The 27,189-nt window shown below is 31.3% G+C and overlaps 1 protein-coding gene and 1 long non-coding RNA gene across 2 annotated transcripts in view; both read right to left on the bottom strand.

The window, feature by feature from the left end:
* Positions 1 to 975, bottom strand: part of LOC139485688 (universal stress protein YxiE-like) — a 47,437-nt gene extending 46,462 nt beyond the window's left edge. Inside the window, exon 1 of the mRNA XM_071270331.1 lies at positions 746 to 975. Coding sequence (XP_071126432.1) covers positions 746 to 833 — 88 coding nt within the window. The 5' untranslated portion in view covers positions 834 to 975. The remainder of the gene's footprint in view (positions 1 to 745) is intronic.
* The window catches only part of LOC139485827 (uncharacterized), a 971,519-nt gene that overhangs the window by 120,829 nt on the left and 823,501 nt on the right, over positions 1 to 27,189 (bottom strand). The gene's annotated exons all lie outside the window — the stretch shown is intronic.

Below are 27,189 nucleotides of genomic sequence, written 5' to 3'. Positions count from 1 at the left end.
TGTTTGAACATAAAAATTCTACAGATTTTAACAGAATGAAGATATTTCATCGATCAATTATGAAATTTACCTTTTATGTACTATTATGTAGTGCACCCAACAGACCTTTGTTTTCTTTTATCATAAGAAAAGTTCCCATGTTTTAAACTTTTATCCGTCCTCTTCGTTTTTTGTTTGAAATACGTTCGCTAAAATTTTCGCTTCAACAAAGTAAATAACTAGGTGTGTACAGAATGGCAATGTTTCATTGATCTGTTTTGAAAAGATTGAATCGATCTGATATATAAAAACATAAATATGTCATAATTTGATCCATATAACACTGAACACGTATTAACAAGAAAAAACAGACAATCAATTATTATACATATTTTATCAAATACAAAAAAAGGTATGTATAACAATGCTTCTTTATGCTTATAATTTGTTGATGCTGATATAACACTTATCTATAATCTAAAAACCTGTCTATAAACTAATCATAGTTTACATTGCAAGCCTATATGTATTAGTTGTGTTTCTTATTGAGACTAACGTCAATGAATTCATAACATGAATAATGAAACCCCTTTAGGTATAAACGAGATTCATACGAAATAAGTTAAGATTATGCATGTATATGATGAACACTTCTTGTAACACATAAAAGTTGGAATTTTATTATGAGTTGAACTTATTTCTACAATCGTTACAACTATTTCAAAACTTTGTTTACATGTATCTATTAATAAATATCTTAACTTACATTCAATTGCAAACATAGAATTATCACTTCCGTCTATTCCGATAACTACTATTTTACCCTTTGAGCTCTCTTTTAACTTTTCTGCCATTGTGTGTTTTTATTCCAAAATATAGAATTTTAACACTAATAAATTCTTCAATGCCTCATTTAACAAATTATTCAAGTAAACTTGTTCATCTAATGTAACATGTCGGGATTATGAAAAGTTTCTGATCAATCAACAATGTATTGACTGATAGCGACTGTTGGGAATTTCCCACAAATTATCGATATGTTGTAGTAAAAAAGTTCGTATCAATATTGTAAACAGTAGTTTCATATTCAATAGTTGCTTTTTATTAAATAAATTTATCCTATCACATATTCAATGTCAATGAAAATTGATACGAAACAACTGTTCGTCTATACTTTATCACATTAAGAATTATTCTTGTCTAAGCGCTTTTTATTACAATAGTTTTTTTAAAATACTTATTTTAAAACGATTTATGAACTGAAGGCGATCATCTCTACATGACGAGGTATTTGCATCTTAGATATTTGTTTTAATTACATTTGACATTCAACTAAACTATTTCAGAAACATTAAGCCCATATTTGGTCTATTCTAATAAATGACACTTACCATGGCCATGACAAATCGCTTTGTGTTTGTTTACATAGGATTTTACGTGGGAACCTAGCAGAAGGATTGATTGTTACTCTATAACGATATGATAACATCACACAACGTATAAAATTCGCTAAATGCATATTTCTCAAAGTTGAGTAAAACATTTGGTATACTCGTATTTATTAGGTTAACAATGCGTGTTCATCAATGCTACAATTGAGTACACGTTTAATGGCCGCAAACTTTTTAGAATATTTTTTATTATAACCTAATCTTACAGTATTTCATGTCTACTGTAAAATCATCTCTATGAACTACACATCATAAGCAGCGCCAGGAAAAACTTAAAGAGAGTTAAAAACGAAAATAATATACACAAATGTCATGCGTCCGCATAAACTCACCATAGTGAACAGGATCGAAATTTTGTATATGCGTAAGACGCGCGTTTTGTCTACAAAAGACGCATCAGTGACGCTCGAATCAAAATGTTGAAAGGCTAAACAAAGTGCGAAGTTGCAGAGAACTGACGACACAAATTCATTAATTGTTAAAAGTTTTTCCAAATACAGCTGAGGTAATCAATTCCTGAGTTAGAAAAGTCTTAGTATTTTATAGTTATGACCATATCAATGATATGTCAGGACAACATAGAAGTGCTAACTACAGATTAATGTAAAGCTCTTATGACTAAAATGATTTGAAAGACAAGGATGTACAAAATTAATTAAAACATGTATACGGCATAAGAGTCAGCTACACCCCAGGGAGGAGTTGAAACCCTATGCTAGTTTCCCAACAAATCAAACATTCATTAATGGACAATCTAAGAATGATCCGTTATTATTCATTTCAGTACAGAAGTATAGACTACTGACCTGCTAGTGATACCGTCCGGAACTTATAGTTCATCAGCAGTTATATCGACCAAACGCAATGAATACAAAACGTTTTAGGATCAATGTGTCCGAAGCGTTATTCTAGATTTACTTTAAGTAGTACAATTTGGGCTAAATTAAGAGCATTTTATCAAACCAGATATAAAAAGGGCATTTTCAATCAAAATATTGAATAAAAAGAACATATGTTAGACATAAAAAGGTATTTGTATGCCAATTTATTAATTTTGTCCTTCGTTGCAAAATTTTACGCAAAGTCACATGTTAAATTTGTACTTAATATCTTTTCGGATGAATTACTTTAGAGTTTAGAAAATTTTAAATTATTGACATATACTTAAAAGAACACTTTAATAATATATTTGACTCCGGTAGGTTTTTACTTGTGTCTCAATGAAATATACTAATACAAGTGAAACTGACCTTATCTTTTTACATTAGATTAACATTATGTTGTTTCGCGAGAGATTTCTATATACGGGATTTCATTTCATTCCATGCTAAATTAAATTATTTAATGTTTAATGTTTAATGACAACAACTAACGGAGTTGCCAGTTTAAAATTAATTAATAGGTGGGGTAATTTTTTTTTTTATTAAGGACAATTTGTTAAGTGTCCATCCTTTATTTCAATTCATAGTTTAGTAGTCTGTTGGTGGAATGCTATTTCCATTGTATGTCATATAATTCTACACATAACGGTTTTTCTGTAATCGTAAATAGATTTGTGTGAAAAACAAAAGTTTATTAAATCTAACGAAAGAATGAATTCACCTGCAAGAACTTAATTAAATTTTGTATTTTGATAAATAATATTAACATATAAAGTACATACAACATTATGATTATAAAAAAAATATCTACACAATATCCAATATTATATAGATGATAATAAAAAAAAAAAAATTTGCGTAATATATAAAAAAAATTGTTTTAAAAGATACTTATCCTTTTTTATTTTGTAATAAATGGCATTTGTCAGAAACCCTTTTTTATTTATCTTCATCTGAACGCTCAAAGCTAAATATTTGAAAACCAATACCTAAAACAGTTGAAGAGCAATATGACCAAACAAGGCATAAAAATTACCAAATTTTTCTAAGGCAAATTTTGAATGAAAAAAAAGTAGTTACATACATTTAGATAGGTATTAAAGCTATATTATGTGTAATATCTAATTTAGTAAGACAAAATTCAATTAAAATATTTTTTGCTACCTCTGAAGAAATTTCTCATTTGCAAGTCGTTAGAAAAGTATAAAAATCTGTAATTACAATTTCTTATGAAATGAAAAGATGTGGTATTATATTGCCAATGGGACAACTCTCTATCAGAAATGAAATACATTCCCGATTTCCATTCTCAATTTAATTAAAAGGTTAAAAACAATATGTCGACGTACGGCTTTCGACTATTTGCAAAACTCCTTACGCAAAGTAAGCTACAAAAGCTCCCTAAGAGACAAACGATAAACTAAATATAACCTTATTCATGTTAAAAAAAAATCAATAAACGAAAAAACACGATAAATAGCGTCTAACAACAACCACTGATTACCGAATTGAATGGCTTCTGACTTAAAACAGGCACACTAAAGGTGTTGCGGTCTGACATGTTGGCGGGTGCCCAACCTTCCTCTATCCTGAGAAACAGGTATAACAACACAACATAAAAATACTGCATAAAATAGATTGAATAGACCATAACTGATCATATCGTTACATAACAAAGCAACAGAACACAAAAAAATACAGATCGGAAGGTACGCGCAGTTGCAGTAGTTTCGTTCAAAGTCAATATAAACTAAACTAATAAAAAAATTAAGTATCTAAGACTAAAATATCAATCAGTCCACGTCTATCGTCTATAAACGGAAACGGTAAACAACATCACGTAGAATGATGATGGCATTTAAGGTTTTAAATAAGTCTTTTAAAGGTACAAAACTCAATATTTGTAAATATAAAAAAGTAAAGGTTTTAAGTGTTTTGTTGTAAAAGTATCCTTGACTTAATAAGTTATATAAATTGCCAGCAGTGCATACAGTTTATAAAAAAACTAAAATGTCACAAACTACACGGCAAAAACGAGCTGTGATATATAAACAACATAAGGTCGTTCTGTCATATCTATAAATCTTCAGAAAATAATTCGTAATAATATTTTTTTTCAAATAAACATTTTTTTCTTGGTGTATGCATGATACATACGAACTCTGACTATAAATATCATATTCTTGGGCCAATATTAAAAAAAAATTATGCAACTGTCATACTAGTTTTTATATAGGAAAATGCCTGTAATGAATATACAACGTATATAATTCGTTAAATGCATATTTCTCAAAGTTGAGTACATCATTTGGTATACTCGTATTAATTTGGTTAACATTGCACGTACATCAATGCTACAATTGAGTAAACGTTTCATGGCCGCAAACTTCTTAGAATATTTTTTATTATAACCTAATCTTACAGTATTTCATGTCTACTGTAAAATCATCTCTATGAACTACACGTCATAAGCAGCGCCAGGAAAAACTTAAAGAGAGTTAAAAACGAAAATAATATGCACAAATGTCATGCGTCCGCATAAACTCACCATAGTGACCAGGATCGAAATTTTGTATATGCGCAAGACGCGCGTTTGGTCTACAAAAGACTCACCAGTGACGCTCGAATCAAAAAGTTGAAAGGCTTAACAAAGTGCGAAGTTGCAGAGAATTGACGACACAAATTCATTAAAGTTTTTCCAAATACAGCTGAGGTAATTAATTACTGAGTTAGAAAAGTCTTAGTATTTTATAGTTATTACCATATCAATGATATGTCAGGACAACATAGAAGTGCTAACTACAGATTAATTAAAAGCTCTTATCTGTATTTTCCTCCGTCAGTGACGACTAAAATGATTTGAAAGACAAGGATGTACAAAATTAATTAAAACATTATACGGCATAAGAATCAGCTACACCCCAGGGAGGAGTTGAAATCCTATGCTAGTTTCTCAACAAATCAAACATTCATTAATGGACAATCTAAGAATGATCTGTTATTATTCATTTCAGTACAGAAGTATAGACTACTGACCTGCTAGTGATACCGTCCGGAACTTTTAGTTCACCAGCAGTTATATCGACAAAACACAATGAATACAAAACGTTTTAGGATCAATGTGTCCGAAGCGCTATTCTTGATTTACCTTTATAAGTAGTACAATTTGGGCTAAATTAAGAGCATTTTATCAAACCAGATATAAAAGGGGCATTTTCAATCAAAATATTGAATAAAAAGAACATATGTTACACATAACAAGGTATTTGTATGCCAATTTATTAATTTTGTCCTTCGTTGCAAAATTTTACACAAAGTCATATGTTTAATTTGTACTTATCTTTTCGGATGAATTACTTTAGATTTTAGAAATTTTAAATTATTGACATATACTAATACAAGTGAAACTGACCTTATCTTTTTACATTAGATTAACATTATGTTGTTTCGCGAGAGATTTCCATATACGGGATTTCATTTCATTTCATGCTAAATTAAATTATTTAATGTTTAATGTTTAATGACAACAACCAACGGAGTTGCCAGTTTAAAATTAATTAATAGGTGGGGTAATTTTTTTTTATCGAGGACAATTTGTAAAGTAGCCTGCTGGTGGAATGCTATTTTCATTGTATGTCATATATTTCTACGCATAACGGTTTTTCTGTAATCGTAATTAGATTTGTGTGAAATACAAAAGTTTATTAAATCTAACGAAAGAATAAATCCACCTGCAAGAACTTAATAACATTTTGTATTTTGATAAATAATATTAACATATAAAGTACATACAACATTATGATTATAAAAAAAATATCTACGCAATATCCAATATTATATAGATGATAATAAAAAAAAAAATTTGCGTAATATATAAAAAAAATTGTTTTAAAAGATACTTATCCTTTTTTTATTTTGTAATAAATGGCATTTGTCAGAAACCCTTTTTTATTTATCTTCATCTGAACGCTCAAAGCTAAATATTTGAAAACCAATACCTAAAACAGTTGAAGAGCAATATGACCAAACAAGGCATAAAAATTACCAAATTTTTCTAAGGCAAATTTTAAATGAAAAAAAAGTAGTTACATACATTTAGATAGGTATTAAAGCTGTATTATGTGTAATATCTAATTTAGTAAGGCAAAATTCAATTAGAATATTTTTTGCTACCTCTGAAGAAATTTCTCATTTGCAAGCCGTTAGAAAAGTAAAAAAATCTGTAATTACAATATCTTATGAAATGAAAAGATGTGGTATTATATTGCCAATGGGACAACTCTCTATCAGAAACAAAATACATTCCCCATTTCCATTCTCAATTTAATTAAAAGGTTGAAAACAATATGTCGACGTATGGCTTTCGACTATTTGCAAAACTCCTTACGCAAAGTAAGCTACAAAAGCTCCCTTAGGGACAAACTATAAAGTAAATATAACCTTATTCATGTAAAAAAAATCAATAAACGAAAAACACGATAAATAGCGTGTAACAACAACCACTGATTACCGAATTGAATGGCTTCTGACTTAAAACAGGCACAAACAGAATGTGTTGCGGTCTGACATGTTGGCGGGCGCCCAACCTTCCTCTATCCTGAGAAACAGGTATAACAACACAACATAAAAATACTGCATAAAATAGATTGAATAGAGCATAACTGATCATATCGATATATAACAAAGCAACAGTACACAAACAAATACAGATCTGTAGGTACTCGCAGTTGCAGTAGTTTCGTTCAAAGTCAATATAAACTAAACTAAGAAAAATATTAAGTATCTAAGACTAAAATATCAATCAGTCCACGTCTATCGTCAATAAACGGAAACGGTAAACAACATCACGTAGAATGATGATGGCATTTAAGGTTTTAAATAAGTTTTCTAAAGGTACAAAACTCAATATTTGTAAATATAAAAAAGTAAAGGTTTTAAGTGTTTTGTTATAACAGTATCCTTGACTTAATGATTTATATAAATTGCCAGCAATGCATACAGTTTATAAAAAACTAAAATGTCACAAACGACACGGCAAAAGCGAGCTGTGATATATAAACAACATAAGGTCGTATAGTCCTTTGACTTCTATCATATCTATAAATCTTCAGAAAATAATTCGTAATAATATTTTTTTTTCAAATAAACATTTTTTTCTAGGTGTATGCATGATACATACGAACTCTGACTATAATTATCATATACTTGGACCAATATTTAAAAAAAGTTATGCAACTGTAATACTAGTTTTTATATAGGAAAATGCTTGTAATGAATATACAAGGATTTTCAATTCGTTTGATGTGTTTTCATTTTTCCATTTGTTTAGGAACTTTACGTCTTGAATTTTTCTCGGAGTTCGGTAATTTTGTCATTTTACTTTTCATGTTGGAGTCAATGCATTTTGTAAGTTATACCCGGAAAGGTTCTGCCAAACCTGTGCACCAGTCGTGTTGCCTAGGTAGGTACACATCCGTTGATGAGTCTAAGTCTGTAAGTCACAAACTGGGAAACAAAGCTTATACTGCATAGTCAGTTATAAAAGGCCCCAAAATCACAAATGTATAAATATTCAAACAAGAAAATTAACGGCCCAATTAATTTACAAAAAATGAACGAAAAATAACAATTGAACTACAAGCTCCTGACTTGAGACAGACACATACATACAGATAGTGACGGGGTTAACCATGTCAGCATGATCTCAACCCTCCTTCTTACATTGGACAGTGGTTTATTAGTACAAATGTAGAACGAACTATAAATATCAGTTGAAAAATGCTTTTCTCATCAGATGAATACAAATTGAAATACATATAACCAAAAAAAGTTATTTTTCTAATATATTTTTAAAATCAAAAACATTAGATGGGTCTATCATAAATTGACCAAATTTAGTCTTAAACTGTAAAAGCGTTGCTGGTATTAATGGGGTGCAATTGATGCCCATATGAATATCTAAAATCGTCGATATGTTTTGCCGAATTGTTAGTAAATAAGAAGAAGAACAAAATTACCAGCTTTGATCTGCTTATCTGCCGGAACCCTCAGATCAATACTGTTTTTTATGGGTTTCGTGTTGCTCAGTATTAGTTTTGCGTGCTACGTTTGTATGCTGATAATTAAGGATTTTTCCTGCTATATTTTTGTAAGCTCCTTCATAACTAATGAGATTGATTATTCCTTGTTATGTTTTGCTAGAATGTTTGTTTTAATCATCCAATCAGTTTTCAAGGAAGGATACCTAGCATATTATTTCAATTATGAAGAGGGTTTTTTATGAATAAAACTCGATGCATTTTTTTACAATAAAAATTTTTCAAATAGATATAGGACGATGTGGTATGAGACAACTCCCCATCCAAGTAACAATTTATAAAAGTAATCCATTATAGGTCAAGGTACGGCCTTCAAGCTTTGGATCACACCGAAGAGCAAACTTAGAAGTACCCCATACTTACTAGTGTAAAAACATTTAAACGGGAAAACCAACGGTCTAATCTATATAAAAACGAAAAACGAAAAACACTTAATATGAACAACATAAACAGACGGCAACCACTGACAATGACTATTTTAATAAATAGGAAAACATTTTTGAAACGATTGTGTGTAAGTGACAGTGCTTAGAATTTAAAACTGTCCATTGAAGTATAGTACGCACATTCACACACAAAAATACATACTCTAAAGAAATAGTTTATTTCACTTTTTTTACAATCCTTTTTTTCACCAAAATTGACAAGTTATTTGATAGTACTTAAGGAACTAGTTAAAACCCTGGTTATCATTTGTAAAATACTTATACATCGTTTGATCAAACAAAATCAAACTCAAGGATTTCAGATGGTTCGATCTAAATGAGCTGTACAAAATTTAAACCTTAACTTGAAAAGAAGCTGATATCGAAAAAAGTCTGTCTGTATCAAGGATTTTTAACGGCTTTCTTAACCACTTGTATTAGTTGTTGCGGATTAACGACTGGTGCGGTCTGTTCTACTGTCAAATATCTTTGAAAAATTAAAAAAATTTCGTTTGTATTGTTAAATGGTTATCCTAGCGCCTTCTTGTTTGTTTTTCTACGAAGCAAAAACACAAGAGGCTAGGTTATATTATGATGCATGAAACAGTCTGTATTGTTGTTATTTTTTGTGTATCGTTTACCCCATTTCAACTGACTTATACAGGTATTTCTTTCATGTTATACTCACTGTAACATAACTTTTTACCCTGTCCCAGGTTAAGAAAGGGTTTCACGCCAAAAAATACTTAGTATCGGGAACTCTGTCACAGTATGCGTGTGCCTATTCATTGTCTTTTATGCAGTAGTTTGTTACTGTATATCATACTAGGTAAAAATATTTCGCTTATCATTTTGCACATTAATCATATAATCATTTAAATTGTTGTGGTTTTGTCTTTTGAAAGGTTTGTATGTGTTATGGGGTTAGTTCATTATTGAAGGGTACAAAACGGCCTCCAATTGGTAAATTCTACGTGATTGTGTGAGAGCTGTTTCATTTGCAATTTTACAATATCTTCTATTTTCCAACTTTAGAATAAGAAATGCCCTTTTGGAAGTATTGTTAAACGTAATTGGTACGCATGTTTTGTATAACACATCTGGTTTATTGTTTCAAGACACTCAAAATAGTAGGCACATCCCCATTGCCATTAAATATTTTGCCCACATGCCTTAGAATGCTATAAGAGGTAAGCTATTAGTTTAAGTCACTGGACTTTTAGTTGTCATACCGGTGATATCTGTAGAGTATATATTTGGAAAATTTAAATGTTATCACTATCAAAATGGTTCGTATCGGCATCTGACAATAGAAATACACTTTCATTTTTGAATCATATCTTTCTAATGCAATGCTTAATAAATAATACTGATATCCATTTATAGAGGATTAGTTCTCATTGGGTCACTTACTTAACATTTGTCTGTCAACAATACTCGATCTTCGGATGAATAAAATTAACGGTACCAATTTTCTTGCACCAGATGCGCATTTCGACAATACATGTCTCTTCAGTGATGCTCGTGACCAAAATATTTGAAATCCAAAGCTTATATAAAAGATGAAGAGCTATAATCCAAAAGGTCCAAAAAGTATAGCCAAATTCGTGAAAGGAATCAGAGCTTTGCATGAGGGAGATACATTCCTTAATCTATAATAATTTCTAATGAACTCTCTCGAAACCATCGCAATTAGAAGATGGCCTGTACAAATTGTTCAATGCATTCAACCATTGTGACTCGTTGAACAGTGTTGAAGGTTTATTATAAATTCGTTTTGTTAATGAAATTTAAAAGATTGAAGCCTACCGGTTTTATTTGTACTGTTTTACTTCTAGTTTCCTTTTTTATTATTAAATATGGTCAGATGCCTTTTCCATACTTAAATCTGACATTTTCCCGCTTGGTGACAATGTAGGTGTTATATTTATCATATCGAAGATACTGATTAGCACATTCAGAAATGTGGGCTGTAAAACGTTGATATATATGTGACTAGGAGTTTTTTCTAACACTTTCTTAAAGACTTCTTTAGATAAGACGCATGGAGATGGATAACAATTTGTCGATGACAGGTTGTACTCATGAAAACATTGAGGTTGAACTATATCATATGATAGTATACATCTTTTGGACTTTTTTAATGACATTCGCAGGATTCGGCTTAAACGCATACGTATTGCACGCAATTTCGACACACACTACATTACAGACATATGCAAATGGATTTGTAGCCAGTCTTTGTATTGCCGATCTTCTCTGTTTACTATCGTTGATTGGTAGAACATCTTCATGGATAGCCAGGAACCCTTTCCTTGAACTAATATCAGAGAAAATGTTTTGCATATCAAACGGTGTAACTATAATGTTGTTAGCGGTGATTGCAGTGGACCGTTTTGCCAGTCTTAAATATTCTCTACAATATTCCTCCAGGATGACAGGTAGTAAAGTTATAGTCGTAACGTTTTGCTGTTGGTTCTACTCCATAATAATAACTGTGTTACCTTTGCCATTTAAAATCCTCTTTAACGACGACGATGGTGATTGTGTTGATAAATGGAAGACCATTATGGCGAGAGATACAGTAGATAAATTATCTGTGTGCCTGCTGTATTTTCCATGCATCATAATCATATTGGGGTCCTACAGTCGAATTTTCAGAATAGCAAGCTACCATTACAGGTCAATACAAGCTGTAGACAGATCAGTTATTTATAACTATCCAGGTCATCGTGTTCAACGAAGCTTGAAGTATGTGCGTTCTTTAACTTTGATGCTGGTCCCATTTTTACTTTCTACTCTTCCAGGACAAGTATGTAGATGTTTTGTAGACACAGACAAGAAAGTTCATTTCTATCTTGTTTTACTCACATCAATAAACATTGTGTTAAATCCATTCATATACGCTTACAACAAATCTGAGTTCAAAAATGCTCTTAACCCACCAACACGCTCACAAGGTCAAGACGTACATAGAAGAGAAGAAGAAATAGCCAATGCCTTCAGCATTATTTTCGGAAAAGAAAACAATGGAGATTATCGCCCAAAGTCAAAAGAGAAACAGCATAAGGAAAACAATGACATAAACGATATTCAAACAAATGACGCCGACAATGAAATTAATTCATTGCAAGTATTCAGAAGAAGGAATGCATCATTTTCAAGACTATCCGTTACGCTGAGTGAATACAAAGGGGATATGCAAGTGACAGTTGAAGATTTGGATTGTGAGAGTTCACCGTGTCCAAGTCTTCAACTGAGTGTAGAAAAATTTGGACAAACCAAACGACGCGTTACTGTAAGCAGATCATACAGCACCGGTTCAATTAACGTTCAAGAAATTTGAAATCCTCAGATGACGATAACGAAATAAGTAAGAAGAAAGCATAATGCAATAATCTAAAAGAAGACAATATATCATCTTGAAATGTAAAAGTGGTATTTATTGAATGTAGGGTAGAAAATGGACTGTATATTGATTTCATAGTCTTTGATGCTCTGTGATATTAGGTTGTTGTATTACTGATATGTACTCTACATCTTGTTGTATTCAAATAAAGATGTTTAAACAGTTGTCGTAGTATTGTTGATTATTGTGTTTATCCTAAAGTCGTAGAATGAAAAGTAGATCCTCAAAACAATAACAGAAGCGCATGCACTTGGAAAAATTTTCCAATTAAATTTGTCCACATTTATTTGACAATAATAACATTAGATGTATGTTTCATTATAATATGTTATTGTGATCGGCTAACAGCAATTTCACGTCATTCTTCATTTTAAAGTGAGTTGCATGAATTATATCATACATGATGACACACGTTTCCACAATAAAGTGCACAGGTAAATAAAAGAAAAGCTTTACAGTAAGCATGTGATCATAGCGAAAAGAAAGGTAATTATAAGAAAATGATAAGTATTGAATACTTCTTTTAGTAATTTCAAAGGGTTATAATAGCGATGACTGTGCGAACATTATTTTAAAGAATTGCTTCCGAGCTTCATACTAAATGTACCTCGGTGACCGCTTTTACATTCCAATGAATTTACAAAAAGTAGTATTCAATTCTTTTTTAATGTCAGCTAAATGAATAACATTAACAGCAATTTCAGTGATCAGCCATTCGATTCCTTGTTTAAATTTTATTTGTTGTCTTTTTTGTTAAGTCCTTACCTATTTTTTTTTTTTTTTTAGATCGTTGCACTTTAGCAAAAATCATGATAATATTTGATTTTGACATGAAATGGCTGTCCCTTTTTGTAAAACTTTAAAAAATACTTGAGGTTAGAACGAGCCTACAATTACATATACATATTTGTATTCTATTTCCAAAACTGTCGTAAAGAATTCGTATCGTTTTATTCATCCCCCTCTCCCACCCCTCCATTTTTTTATAAGTGGACCATTCTGGTTATTTTATAGCCCTTCTACTGCAAATTGTTCTTTTGAACTAATAAGTTTAAATTACTTTGAAAATAATTGGTATTTTTTAATGATTTTCTTTTTTGATTTCATTTCGTTCCTGGCAATATCAAAACTTCGATATTTTATAATTTCTCATTGTTTAAACAAATAGCGTCTTGATTTGTTTTTGTAAAATGCAGACATAAACTTTATTTGCTTGCCCATATTTGTACACATGTGATAAAATCCTCATATATAACTTTAAAGTTGGTTCTGTTTCTGAGACCAGTTATACAAACGTCTGATGTCATTGAGGAGAAATATGTATGTTTAATATCTGCAAGTGTGATCACTGTTCTCACCACAATTAATTAAGACTCAGATAGTATATATACATATCTATGCTAGAATAACTGCAAATTTTTGTCATCAGCTCGCCGATAATAGTTTGCATTCCGGTAACATTTTTGTTTCGCATTTACACTAAAATAGCTGCAAGTGTGACCGTTGCTCTCATCGTCATCAATTATCAATGACTGGCAGGTTATTTTATCAGATTACTACATGGCATTTTTCATATCAGTCCGAAGGCTTGAGGCCTCATATTGACCGAGGACTGAAAGGAAAAATGACTTGCTATGATCTTTTAATTATAAGCTTCAACATTGGAGAAAATTATGGTTTGATAAATTGATCATTTAAAATGGTTTTCAAATAGAAGTTCAAAAAGTGTAAAGTTTACGGACGTCGACGCAAAGGTTATACATATGATATGTAATCTTTCGATCATATGCCCAACAGAAGTAAAAAAACAAAAAGTATAATATATTTTTATATTGACGGTAAAAAAGTCATTCAAAACATAACTTTTAGGAAAAGCCAAACAATGTTCGGTTTAGAAAGGTATCTTGTACAATTATCACGAAGCGAACTTGAATAAATTTCCAAATTCAGATGCTGTAATATGAAAATTCGAGTAGAGATGGGTAGATGGTAAAATATTCTGAACGACCAGAGGATATGCAATTGGTGTTTTTTTTAAATGTTATTGGTGATGAATACCATTGCCTAGTAGAATGCAATACAATCTCGGTAAAAAACATCCGAAATCCTCACATTCGAGAATACTATATTAAATATATCAGTGCAGCAAAAAAACTGAAAGGATTACTATATATATATCAATGGTTAATATAAAATTGCTAGAAAATGTATCTTTATTCGTTTCAAAGTTAATGAAAATATAATAAAGTATAATAATTATTAAAATATTCCATTTCAAAGTTGTTTTATTCCTTTCTATGATCGTATGTGATAATCTTGTTTCACATGTGAATGTGACGGAGTATTTAAAATAGAAGCAAATTGTATAAATTATACAACATCTTAAAACGTAGCACATTCAGGTGCAAAACTCCAGAATGTGCCGAGTAACGACGGAATGCCATGCGATCTCCGGAATGTGCCGAGTAACAACGGAATGCCAGTCGATAACGGAAAACATGGAATTCATGCAAATAGCGTGTTATTATCATACATTAAAATTATATGTTATTTACTTAATTATATGATAATTATATTTATAACCTGTTTGCTATTATATATTATATTGGTCTTTTCTTCAACATTATTTTTACAATTGCTCTGTATTGATTCATGTGTGATCGGTTAAGCCTTTTTAACTGACTAACTGCAGTTGATGGTTAATTTTGTTCGTGTATTATGCTGCAACATGACTGTTCTTAGTTAAGGGATGGGATTTGGAACCAGCAAATACGTTTTATCCCGATTTTTGTTCAGAACGAATTCATGAATCCCAAAAGTGCATTTGGTATTCTTTGATTATAAATATTCGACCTAATAGTGGAAAAAAGAGGTAAAAGCCGGTGATTTGTACTAATAAAATTAACGGTATCGATTTTCTTGCACCAGATGCGCATTTCGACAATACATGTCTCTTCAGTGATGCTCGTGGCCAAAATATTTGCAATCCAAAGCTTATATAAAAGATGAAAAGCTATAATCCAAAAGGTCCAAAAAAAATGTTTACTAACCTTTTGCTGAACCTGTAGCAACAAATGAATGATAATGAAAACATATTATACAAAGCATCAGATGTTTAGTTTGAAATTATAAAAAATTAAAATTAAAAAATTAAAGTACACATAGTCACAAGTAAACTAATTACAAGACCAGTAAACAAAATCAGTTGAAACAAAATTACAAGCAAAAGGAAAAAGGGTAAATCCATATGACAAAGTGCATACCAAATTACGTGGAAAGGGTAGTACATACACACTGCATTGCTTATGAATCAATTGAACTACTTATTTATACAAACTTAAGTTTCCTATACAAAAATAAAAAAAAAAAAAAATACCGAATTACGAGGATTTATTTTTTTAATTTGTGAAAGCCAACTAAAAATGTTTTTAACAATGGAAAAGGGATTCAGTTTGAGTATATCAATACCTTATAACGGGTCACCAGTTAGATACTGTAACCTTCTAAAGAGTTGTCAAAGAGGGACGAAAGATACCAAAGGGACAGTCAAACTCATAAATCTAAAACAAACTGACAACGCCATGGCTAAAAATAAAAAAGACAAACAGAAAAACAATAGTACACACGACACAACATAGAAAACTAAAGAATAAACAACACGAACCCCACCAAAAACTAGGGGTGATCTCAGGTGCTCCGGAAGGGTAAGCAGATCCTGCTCCACATGTGGCACCCGTCGTGTTGCTTAAGTGATTACAAATCCGGTAAATAGTCTAAATATCGTCCGTACAAATACTATTAGTCTTCATTAATTATAGTATTGATAATTTATGGCTATTGGAACCAGTTATACTATGTTCTTGTCATCCAAATTATTCTCTGTACATTTAAATGAAGAATCAAAATCAAAATACAAGAAAAAATTAACAAAAGAAAATAAAAAATAAATAAATGGGGTTTGGAATCAAAGAACATATATGTGATATTGTATAGCCTCAAGTAGCTGGAAATGTAGGACATACAACACGTGTTTTATATAGGTGAGCCAGCGATTTGTAATCAGGATCATTAGTTCACAACTTATCAATGAACCTGGAGAGACAACAACAATCGAAATCCCATACTGACAGTCGCTAAGAGAGATGTAAGTCGCCTGTTAAGAAATGCAAAACAAAGATATGAAATTAATATCATTCATTCATTTCCTAGAGAAAATTAAATCCTAGGAAATATTGGTCCCTTAACAAATCTGTTTAAGGTGCAATTCAGGAAATGATATTCACCATTTAAAAGAAAAATATTACTCAGATATCTAATGATCTTAAAAAGGAAGATATCCTTAATGATGTTTATTATTATTGTTTAGTCAAGATGCATTTAGGTCTACTTGCTATCGACTTGCCTGACCTAACCGTCATTATCTTTCCTTACTGTAGAGTGACCTTCGGAAGCAACGGCTGATGAATTAGTGCGACTCATGATACTAAGACTGGGTGAATTGTAGGATGGTTGGGTGTAAAGTGTACATCTTTATGTCTGTACAAGCATATTGTCTAGTCTTTTGTTTAACATGTTTGTAAACAGAAACTCAAAGTTAATTGGGAATCTGCATTATATCATTTACATTTTATGAATGGGCGCCCTCGTCGATTCACACGATTAGAAGATCTGTTCCCAAACTAAAGAATGATATATCCTTGGGTCTATTTTTGATTTCCGATATCTTAACAAATATAAGTGTAAATGAAATACAAGATAAACTGTGTTCGTTTGAATAGTTTTACACAGACAGACGATCCTAAACAACTTTTTGGAATTTTGGATCCTCAATGCTCTTCAACTTTGTACTTGGTTCGCTTTATAACTATTTTGATATGAGCGTCACTGAAGAGTCTTATGTAGACGAAACGCGCGTCTGGCGTACTAAATTATAATCCTGGTATAATTGATAATTATCTATGACAAACGTGATGATTTCAATTTTTCAATTGTCAACTTTCAAATTATCAACAGTAACAAACCCTGTGTTCCTTTGTTTAGCATTAACAAATCTCAGTTAATGCGTGTCGCTCGTGAATGTTCACACTATGTGTTAACATGGTTCTGATTCTCTTACCAAAAACTACTCAAACAGAGCTATGAGAAAAAAAACTACTGAAATCGACAAAATTCAGATTCACGGTCACCATCACCAACTGGATGACCGATACAATGTGTCGGTGTCTCAAAACACTAGCGGTATATTTCTCTAACGTATATTTGTTAAATAAAAAAGTATAGTTTGGGTTAGATGAAATAACAATTAGTATTTATTTCAACTTGTCTACATTTTGAAAGAGCCATTCCAAAAAATTAAAAATCGCAGAAATTAGTTGATTGTTTGCATCGCCAACCTGTTGGACAAATACCATATTCATCGCAATCACTTGGTCTATAGCAGCCTGAAAATGGAAAATCTTAAAAAATATAACGTAGCGCACGATGTAAGTACGAATTTCTTTTTGCTATAGATTATCATAAAAATAAATACGTAGACTCGTCATTTAGATAAAAATATAGTGATTTCTAGTTGAACTCAATACAATAAAATAAAAAATTAAGAAAATAGAAACCGAAATTTAAAATACCAAAACTTTTACACTTAAATCTATTTTTATGTAAAAACGCAATGTCCAACGTTACATTTTGCGTGCGAAAAATCGGACTTCCCTTTCTTTCATACCGTATTTTTTCTACGAGTATGAGAAAGGAAAGTTTCAGTTTAAATTCCATTGTTGATCAAATGAGGTTGATATAACAAAAAAATATCGAGATTATCGTTTTTAGCATACATTTTGTATTGGTTTACTTAAGGAACGCTGTCTATCTACAGGTTTCAAATCGTCAAAAGAAAAATGTATAATTTTATTGTTAATAAAACAAAAATTAAAACAATAAAGAATTGAAAAGCCACTGCTGGCAAATATAACAAACAAAGGACATAAAATTGAGAATGGAAATGGGGAATGTGTCAAAGAGACAACAACCCGACCAAATAAAAAACAACACCAGAAGGTCACCAACAGGTCTTCAATGTAGCGAGAAATTCCCGCACCCGGGGGCGTCCTTCAACTGGCCCCTAAACAAATATATATACTAGTTCAGTGATAATGAACGCCATACTAATTTCCAAATTGTACACAAGAAACTAAAATTAAAATAATACAAGACTAACAAAGGCCAGAGGCTCCTGACTTGGGACAGGCGCAAAAATGCGGCGGGGTTAAACATGTTTGTGAGATCCCAACCCTCCCCCTATACCTCTAACCAATGCAGAAAAGTAAACGCATAACAATACGCACATTAAAATTCAGTTCAAGAGAAGTCCGAGTCTGATGTCAGAAGATGTAACCAAAGAAAATAAACAAAATGACAATAATACATAAATAACAACAGACTACTAGCAGTTAACTGACATGCATACATTTGTACTGCCACAAAAATACGGTAATGAGAAAAATATGAATCCACAAGATAGATACATGTACCCAGATAAATGTATGTTGCGACAAAGAAAGCACCGGGAAATGATAAAACATAGAAATGAAAGAAAACGGAAAGAAATGCGACAAAAACAGTATCTTTAAATTTATGCAAAAAGTAGGGAATATGAATTGGAGTTCTTCCAGACATTTGTCAAAAACAAGAGGATCAAAGAAGCCAGATTATTTAATTTCACTTTCAGATATACAATGTATTGATAATGTTCTTACCATAAACAATCCGAACTTTTCTGATTGGGTTCCAATAATATATCCCCCAGAACTAGAGATTAAGGAAACAACAGACACGGCTTCATCCGCCTCATTTTTAGACTTATATCTCGAATTGGACTTACACAGTCATCTCAGAACCAGAATCTCTGACAAACGAGACGATTTTAATTTTGAAATTATAAATTCCCCCCCACCTTAGTAGCAATATACCAACTTTACCTGCATATGGGATATATATTTCCAAACTTATTCGATATTCAAGAGCTTGCAGCTCCTACTCAGATTTTTTAAAACGTCATCAGTGTCTGAGTAGAAAGTTGATGAACCAGGGGTATGTCACAGAACATCTCGTTTTTTTTTCTAAAAAAGTTCATCGGAAGATACCAAGACCTTGTTGATAAATATTCCGTATCAACTTCACAAATGATACACGATGGTCTCGATGTATAGATTCTGCGTACTGATGTTGTTTATCATCTTAACAACGTGTTTTATAGTTCTTTCATTTGTCTTTGTTCTATTATTAATATTACTTTTACTGTTGAATGGTTTTATGTGCTATCCGTTTGACGTGGCTCGGTACTTATCCATCTCGTTAATGTGTTTGTATTGTCTTTCATTTTTTGGTGGCGTGTTTTGTATATGCGACTTTTTGTATTTCTTTGGTTCTTATAACGTGACTCTGTACTTTAAAAGATCGCGTCAGTATGATATTGTTCTATTTTATGTCATTATGATATATTTCTATTGTGAATTACAATATACGTTGAACCATAAACGTCAAAATCATTCAATCGCGTAGTGGAATTAACTATTTGTGGATTCTTATAAATTCTATATATAGCTTTTTGATTATTTTCAATCTCGGTCTATTTCTGAAATTTATTCTTACATACTTTTGAATTTTTAACCCTATATGCTAACATTGCCTATGTAAATTTTAAAATGGTTTGTATGCACATTGAACGACAAATCTATGTGACGTATACAAATTTCTGACGTCAGACACACAAATCAATGAATGTGTTTGTAGATAGATGTTTTTGTGTTCTTTTAAAATGTTCCTTTTAAAATTGTTATACGATGATGACTGATGTACCCATATTTTGACTATTTTATTTATTGTGTCACTCTGTTTAGTTAACGCATCAATGTAAATATAATGGAATTTGATGAGACTGTCATCAAAGTGAGAGGGTTAGCGCTATAAAACCAGGTTTAATCCACCATTTTCTACATTTGAAAATGCCTGTACCAAGTCAGGAATATGACAGTTCTTGTCCATTCGTTTTTGGTGCGTTTTGTTATTTGATTTTGCCATGTGATTATGGACTTTCCGAATTGATTTACCTCTAAGTTCAGTATTTTTGTGATTTTACTTTTTAATTCAATATGTCTAATTTATATTAAAAAAAAAGTCTGTGTAAATTTGAAAATTAATGTATTCATTCAGCTGGCAGAAGGAAGTTTTCAAGCATGGCCTGGATAGTCAGCTTCTGTAAATGAATATTTTCTAAAAAATATATTTACGACCGCTTTGAGTTTCATTAAAAATTTTGTAAAACTATTAATTTTTCGACAAACCGACATCAAGTTACCAAATTTACTACAGTTAATTGACGAATTATAAGCTCAAACGCTTGAAACGTTCTTTGAAATCGTCCAAATCGGCTTATTATAAGAAACGTCGTGTAAGGTTCAGTAGTACCAACATCGTGCGCAACTATACATTTGCTTGACGCTGAGTGCCTATAGAGATATGTGTCACGAAGTAATATACCACACCACATCTTCCAAGTCCTTTTAAATGAAACAAAAGCAAATTAACGGATGACCTTTATTAATACGTCCTTTAAATATAATAATAATTATGTTAATCAACTCAAAATTAGAAACATATCGATGTCTCAAATGTTTGTGTTTGCTTCGCATCACGGTGCGGAGCTACTAGATTCAGTCGGTATACACGCCTTCTTGAAATAATTACTTGTTGATTCTGACTGGTTGCTTAAAGATGCGACTGAGATACAGCAACAGCTATTACTTTAAATGAGATACAGAATTACAGAATTTTCTCGACTCAGGATAAGACACCAAAGCCGGAAAATCAATTATGTGGATCTAGTTCCGATCAACAGTTTTTGATCCATGTTCGTTTTATTATGCATATATTGCACACAGAAATTCAATATTGATATATCTTTACGTCTTTATATGCTTTGTTTAATAATCTGCAATATGCACGATTTGATTTGCTAAACAATGCTCCTATACAATGTTTTAAATTGCAGATTATCTGTATTATATAACTTCTGTCAATCTGGGCAAACCTCTAGAGAGGCACATTGTCTATTTGTATTTTTTTTAAATTTTCAACAAGTAAAGTGAACAAAATTTTAAAAGTATAGGTATAACGCACACTCTTACAGTAGAACCATTGGCGGATCCAGGACAGGGGGTTCCGGGGATTGAATCCCCCTTTTTTTTGGACGATCAATGCATTTGAATTAGGACATGTGGTTGGAACACCCCCCCTTTTAAAATGACTGGATCCGCCCCTGAGAACAGCACCATTTTCACTGAAACTAAGTATTCATTCATTTGATATCACTCTAAATACTTAAACTTTAAAAATTACATTAAATTAGGATAAAGCGACGCAGTCCACAGTTTTTTTTTAGAAAGCTCAAACTTGTGCCTATTTAATTTCAAGCGTTATTTCGTAATTCGGTCCTCAACCAAAGTACGCAACATTTTAGCTGTAATAAAATTAACGGTTCCTATTTTCTTGCACCAGATGCGCATTTCGACAATACATGTCTCTTCAAGTATGACGCTTTCACTGGATAATTAGGTAACAGGTACGTAATTGGCTAATCCGGCGCCGGATTTTTAAAAGAAATTGTATGCACGTAGAACTTTTAAAAAGATAATGAAAAATCGAAAAATTTTAGTTGGTAACCGATCTAATTTCCGAGTTCCAGACATTTCAAAGTTGTAAGGAAACAACATATTAAATAACATAGACATAACGTCAAATGTACACCAAAAATAAGAAATTTTAAGCTTTATTTATTCTGCAGTTCATACCGATCCTACGATTTTTCTATAAAAATCAAATGTTTTTAAGGTATTATTTTCCTTTCTTTTGATATATAATTTTCATGGGGTTACCGAACTCCCTTTTTATATATCAGCCGTTGAAAGGGTGTTGCTGACCGGAAAAACGGAAAAAAATCATGACGTCGCCGAAAGGATTACGCAACGTCAAGACTATATCCCATGAAAATTATATATCAAAAGAAGGTAAAAAAACGGAATCAAAAGTCGGTAATATGAAAATAGTCTATTGTAAAGACAAGAACCGCATCATTACAATTTTTTTTTCGCTATACTAATGCGCTTTAGAACACAGTATCCTGTCTAAATAAAAAAGATTAATTACCTATTTTTTTCAATGATTATACGAGATTCTATGTATGTATTACGTATTTCTGGAATGATTAAACACAATGTAAAAGGACATCTTTAAATATTGATGAAGTCAATTTTGATCCGATTATAGAAATATAGAATGTCTACCATCAAATTCGCTTGATAAGTTAATCTAAAAATGCGTTATTTGTTACAACCTTAAACTAACTTTTGACAGCCGATTATTTCACGATCAAAAGACTACAGATTGGATACTTTTTTATTGTACGCTTGCCTACATCCTTTTTAATGTTATCACAAGGTTTTCGTAATATGGCAGTACTGGCAAATATTTGTTACCACTTTAAAAGTTGCACATACATGTACCTTACATTCATTTATTGCATTTTTGCCTGGAAAATATACAAATTAGCTCGCTTTTTAACTAAATTCTAAAAAAACGTGTCGAGCTAAGCATGAATAACTGCAGTTTTTATGGCAATTTAGAGTGACTGTTACAAAGCTTTACAAATAATACATGAAAAAACTGAGTAAAAGGGATTTGATAAAGGAAGAAACCAATCAGTATCCTTCGTCAATCTATGTTTGCATCTTCACTATATATGTAGTTTTGGTTAAAGTTGTTAGAAATAAAGGCAACAGTAGTATACCGCTGTTCAAAACTCATAAATCCATGGACAAAAAACAAAATCGGGATAACAAACTAAAACCGAGGGAAACGCATTAAATATAAGAGGAGAACAACGACATAACACTAAAATGTAACACACATAGACAAAATCCCACGAGAATAACAAATATAACATATATATATAACATCAAAACCAAATACATGAATTTGGGATAGACAAGTACCGTGACACGTCTTATCGCAATGTGAATTTACACTCAAAAATAAGGGTGAAATGACACTGTAAAAAAATTTGGGTCATGAATATTAATGTAAAGTAGTGATTAGGTCCAGCTGATAAAGGTAAAAAAATAGCACTTTGGAAGCTGTCAAAAATTTCAAGACCCCCTTAACATAAAATTGTTCATATTTTGAGTTAGAGCTGATGAAGTTTTCTATTATTTTGATATAATTTGTCCAAAAAGTAGTGCAACACACTGGAAAAATATTATTGAGAAAGCGCAGATGGGATTTTTTTTATTTTCATTTATTGTCTAAAAGAAATGCACTACGAAATAACTGTGTACTCGGACCAATTACCTGTTGGGGAATAACATACAAACGATGTAATTGATAAAATGTAATAAACTTGCGACAAAAATCTTACTTTACTTATAAAAAGTATGTTCTATCTGACATACATAAAACGCATTTGTAATGTTCCTTATCAACTTCACAAATGATACATGATGGTCTTGAAGTATCGATTCTAGTTGCTGGTGTTGTTTATCATTTTTATTACGTGTAACAGGTTTTTTTTTTGTCTTTATATATTTTAACCTTTTTTGTGTAGTCTATTGGTAGTTATATCCTTTTATGTGGCTCGGTATTTGTACATCCCACCAATTTGTTATTGTGCTGTGGTCATGTTTTGTATTCTTGTTTTCATTTATGCCTGTTTTCTATGTCTATAAGGTTTCTACGAGCAATTTTGTTTTTCTTTGTTGCCATAATAGTTTGTTTTAATAGTGATAGTTACGATAATAAAATTATGTTGACTGTGGTACCCTAATTTTCGAGATTTATATTTATTGTGTCTGTTTGTTTTGCTTAACATTGTTGTTGATGTAATGGAATTTTGCTCTACTTTCATGCAAACGAGAGGTTTATCTTGCTTTAAAACCAGATGTAATGCACCATTTTGTACATAATAAGACAATTCCTGCACCAAGTGTGGAACATGTGAGTTGTTAGCATTCGTTCGGTGTGTTTGAGCTTTTGATTTTGCTACTTCTTAAATAACATTCTGATTCTGTTTTGAATTTTCCTAGAAGGTCGGTATTTATGTCAATTTATTTGTTTCCTGTAATGTTAATCTACATTGTATGCATTTTAGATTTTTATTAACCATGGTAAACGGGAGATAATTCAATTTCAATCATGTACAAGATTTATCGACGGTTACATATTAATTAAGTGTGTGTGGTATCGCTGATTACAAATGTATTGAGTGCGTAAGGTTTCGCAAATAAAAAATGAATTGAGTGTGTGTAGTATCGCCAATTAATTATGAACTGGTTCTTCAAATGTAGTTATTGAACTTACAGTTGTCCGCTAAAAAAGTTTACCCCTCCCCTTACTGATAATTTTTGCCGAATTTGTTTTTTTATGTTTGGGAAATATTTACCTTGAATTAAAGTTGTAACAGTATGAAATACCAATTTAAACAAATATCATTTTTTTTTATATTATTGAAATATGAACGGGATATTTCAGAACAACGTTTAAGAACGTGAATAAAAGATATTACCAAATAACGGTATTTGGATGTTGTAATAACATCTTTCTCAAATGTTACAATTAAAACATTTCAAAGACAATACACTTAACATTTGTTTATGTTTCAGTGAAACCTTATTACAATGTTTTCAGAAGGACGTCCATATGACTTAAAGAAAATGTTTTTAAAATGTTATGTGTTTGCTGGGCACTCCAAGCAATTTTCTGTTACCACTTTTTATCATAAGAAAGAACCTAAACGTTTTAATACATATCATAACATAGAAAAGAAAAGAAACAAACCTATTATGAGACTCAGAAATATAATCCTTAACATTTCAAAAGTTGTTAACAATGAGAAAAGACCAGATTATAAATAGTTAAATATATATAGTACACCATCGTAATACTTAAACGCAGTTAATGTAAGGCTATCTCAAAATGTACAAATAATCATTATGTACTAGATTTATGACAAATTTGTTATATTTGTCTTTGATTATCGATCGACGGACAAGTAAAACTGAAGTCCATGAAGTGTGTATCTGCTGCTTTTCAACGTAAAGCACGACATCTTATTTGGGTGTAAAAAGAGGAAAACTGGTTGACTCGATATCTACGTAGTAATGTTTCAAGGAAGGGTGGCTTGTATCCTTGTACACCCTTAAAAATGTTTCAACTATGATTACTAAGGGTGAGCGCACAATATTTGTTTTTGATTTTATTTATTTTTTAATACATTGGCTCGTAGTATTCAATGACATGACTCCTATACGTGTACCTTAGTATAATCCTTTTTTTTTTTCTTTTAGTGAATCAAAATTTACTTTTCAACTTAAGTTAGATTTCAAATGTTCAGCTGTCTTTTATATTAATATCATACCGGCAAACTTGAGATAATCCAATTTTTATTTTGTTCAATCACCCTTTACAAGTTTTGTTAAGCTTGTTCATGTCTGTACAAGTATATATTTTATGATTTATATCCCCCCTTTTTGGCGTTGTTCAATTCAGTTTTTTAGGTTTTGTTTTGTGTACTTTTGCTGATTGTTTGTTCTTTTTTTATGCCATGGCGTTGTCGGATTATTTTCTACTAAGTTAAAATATCCCTTTGATATATCTTTCGACTCTCTTAAACTTTATAAAAATTAAGTGAAAGATCTTCGGATTTCAAATGTTTGGCTTTGAGCGTTCCTGATGAAGGTAAATCCAGAAAAGCGCTTCGGACGCAATAAATTATTAAACGTGTTGTTTTATATTTTTATATAATCATTTTAACAGAAACATATTTTATATTATTATTGTATTAATATTTGGACTCATTGTTATTTATATGTAAAAGGAAAACACACAATATTTATCTTTTTTAGTCAAATGTCAGAGGGTTCATATAGAATAAGTCTTACTCAATAAATTCATATAGATACCAGGATTTTAATTGTGTGCATCAAATACGCGTTTCGTCAACAAAAGTTTTATCCAGTGCGCTCGAATTAAAAAAGTCAAAAGGATCAATAAAGAACGACGTTGAAGAGCATTGAGGACCAAACATTTCGAAAGGCTTTGTAAAATATAGCTATGGTTATTTATGTCTGGAGGTGGGTCATACCTAGTATTTAAATAAGATTCAAATAAATAATTTGTTTACAGTAAATTAATAATGATGACCATATCACAAATTATGCATGTAAACACAGAAACGCTGACTACTGGGAAGGTTATATTTACGAGTGGTGATAAATAAATTCATCATAGATACCAAGATTGGAATATTTACAACAGACGTTTCGTCTACAAAAGACTCATCAGTGACGTTCGAATCAGAAAGTAAAACATAACGTCAAATAAAGTACGATGTTGAAAAGCATTGGGGACCAAAAGTTCCGTTAGATTTTACCAAATGCATGTGCAGAGGAGTTATTTCTATATGTTACGTTATAATGATGAGATATGATAAACATCATCTTTAGTCATGTTAGTGGTAGATATAGACTAGTTAGATGCTGACTCTCAAAACAAATAGTAAAATGTTTTTTTTTTATTGTTTTGTGTCACAACCAAAGGAAGTGTTTCACTCTAGAGAAATAATCTTTACAGTAATTGAATTGATTAAAAATGTAATATGTAGACTCAGACTAAGCTAATGTGGATGTTTGAAATTGATTTTAAAATGTCCAACAGACTATGCGCGCTTTATTTGTTCACGTTCGAATCTTTACTTCGATACTGAAATGATATTTGAAACTTTGTATGCTCCACTTAAGTGCATTATATTTGAAGATCTGTACATCCGCTCGTTTGATCGTTTGTCCATCCGTTCGTCCGTCGGTCCCGCTTTAGGTTAAATGTTTTGGTCAAGGTAGTCAC

Source organism: Mytilus edulis, chromosome 1 (assembly GCF_963676685.1).
Source record: "Mytilus edulis chromosome 1, xbMytEdul2.2, whole genome shotgun sequence".
Classification (NCBI taxonomy): domain Eukaryota; kingdom Metazoa; phylum Mollusca; class Bivalvia; order Mytilida; family Mytilidae; genus Mytilus; species Mytilus edulis.
Note: the sequence above shows the minus strand (reverse complement) of the source record. Positions and strands in the feature narration are given on the sequence as shown.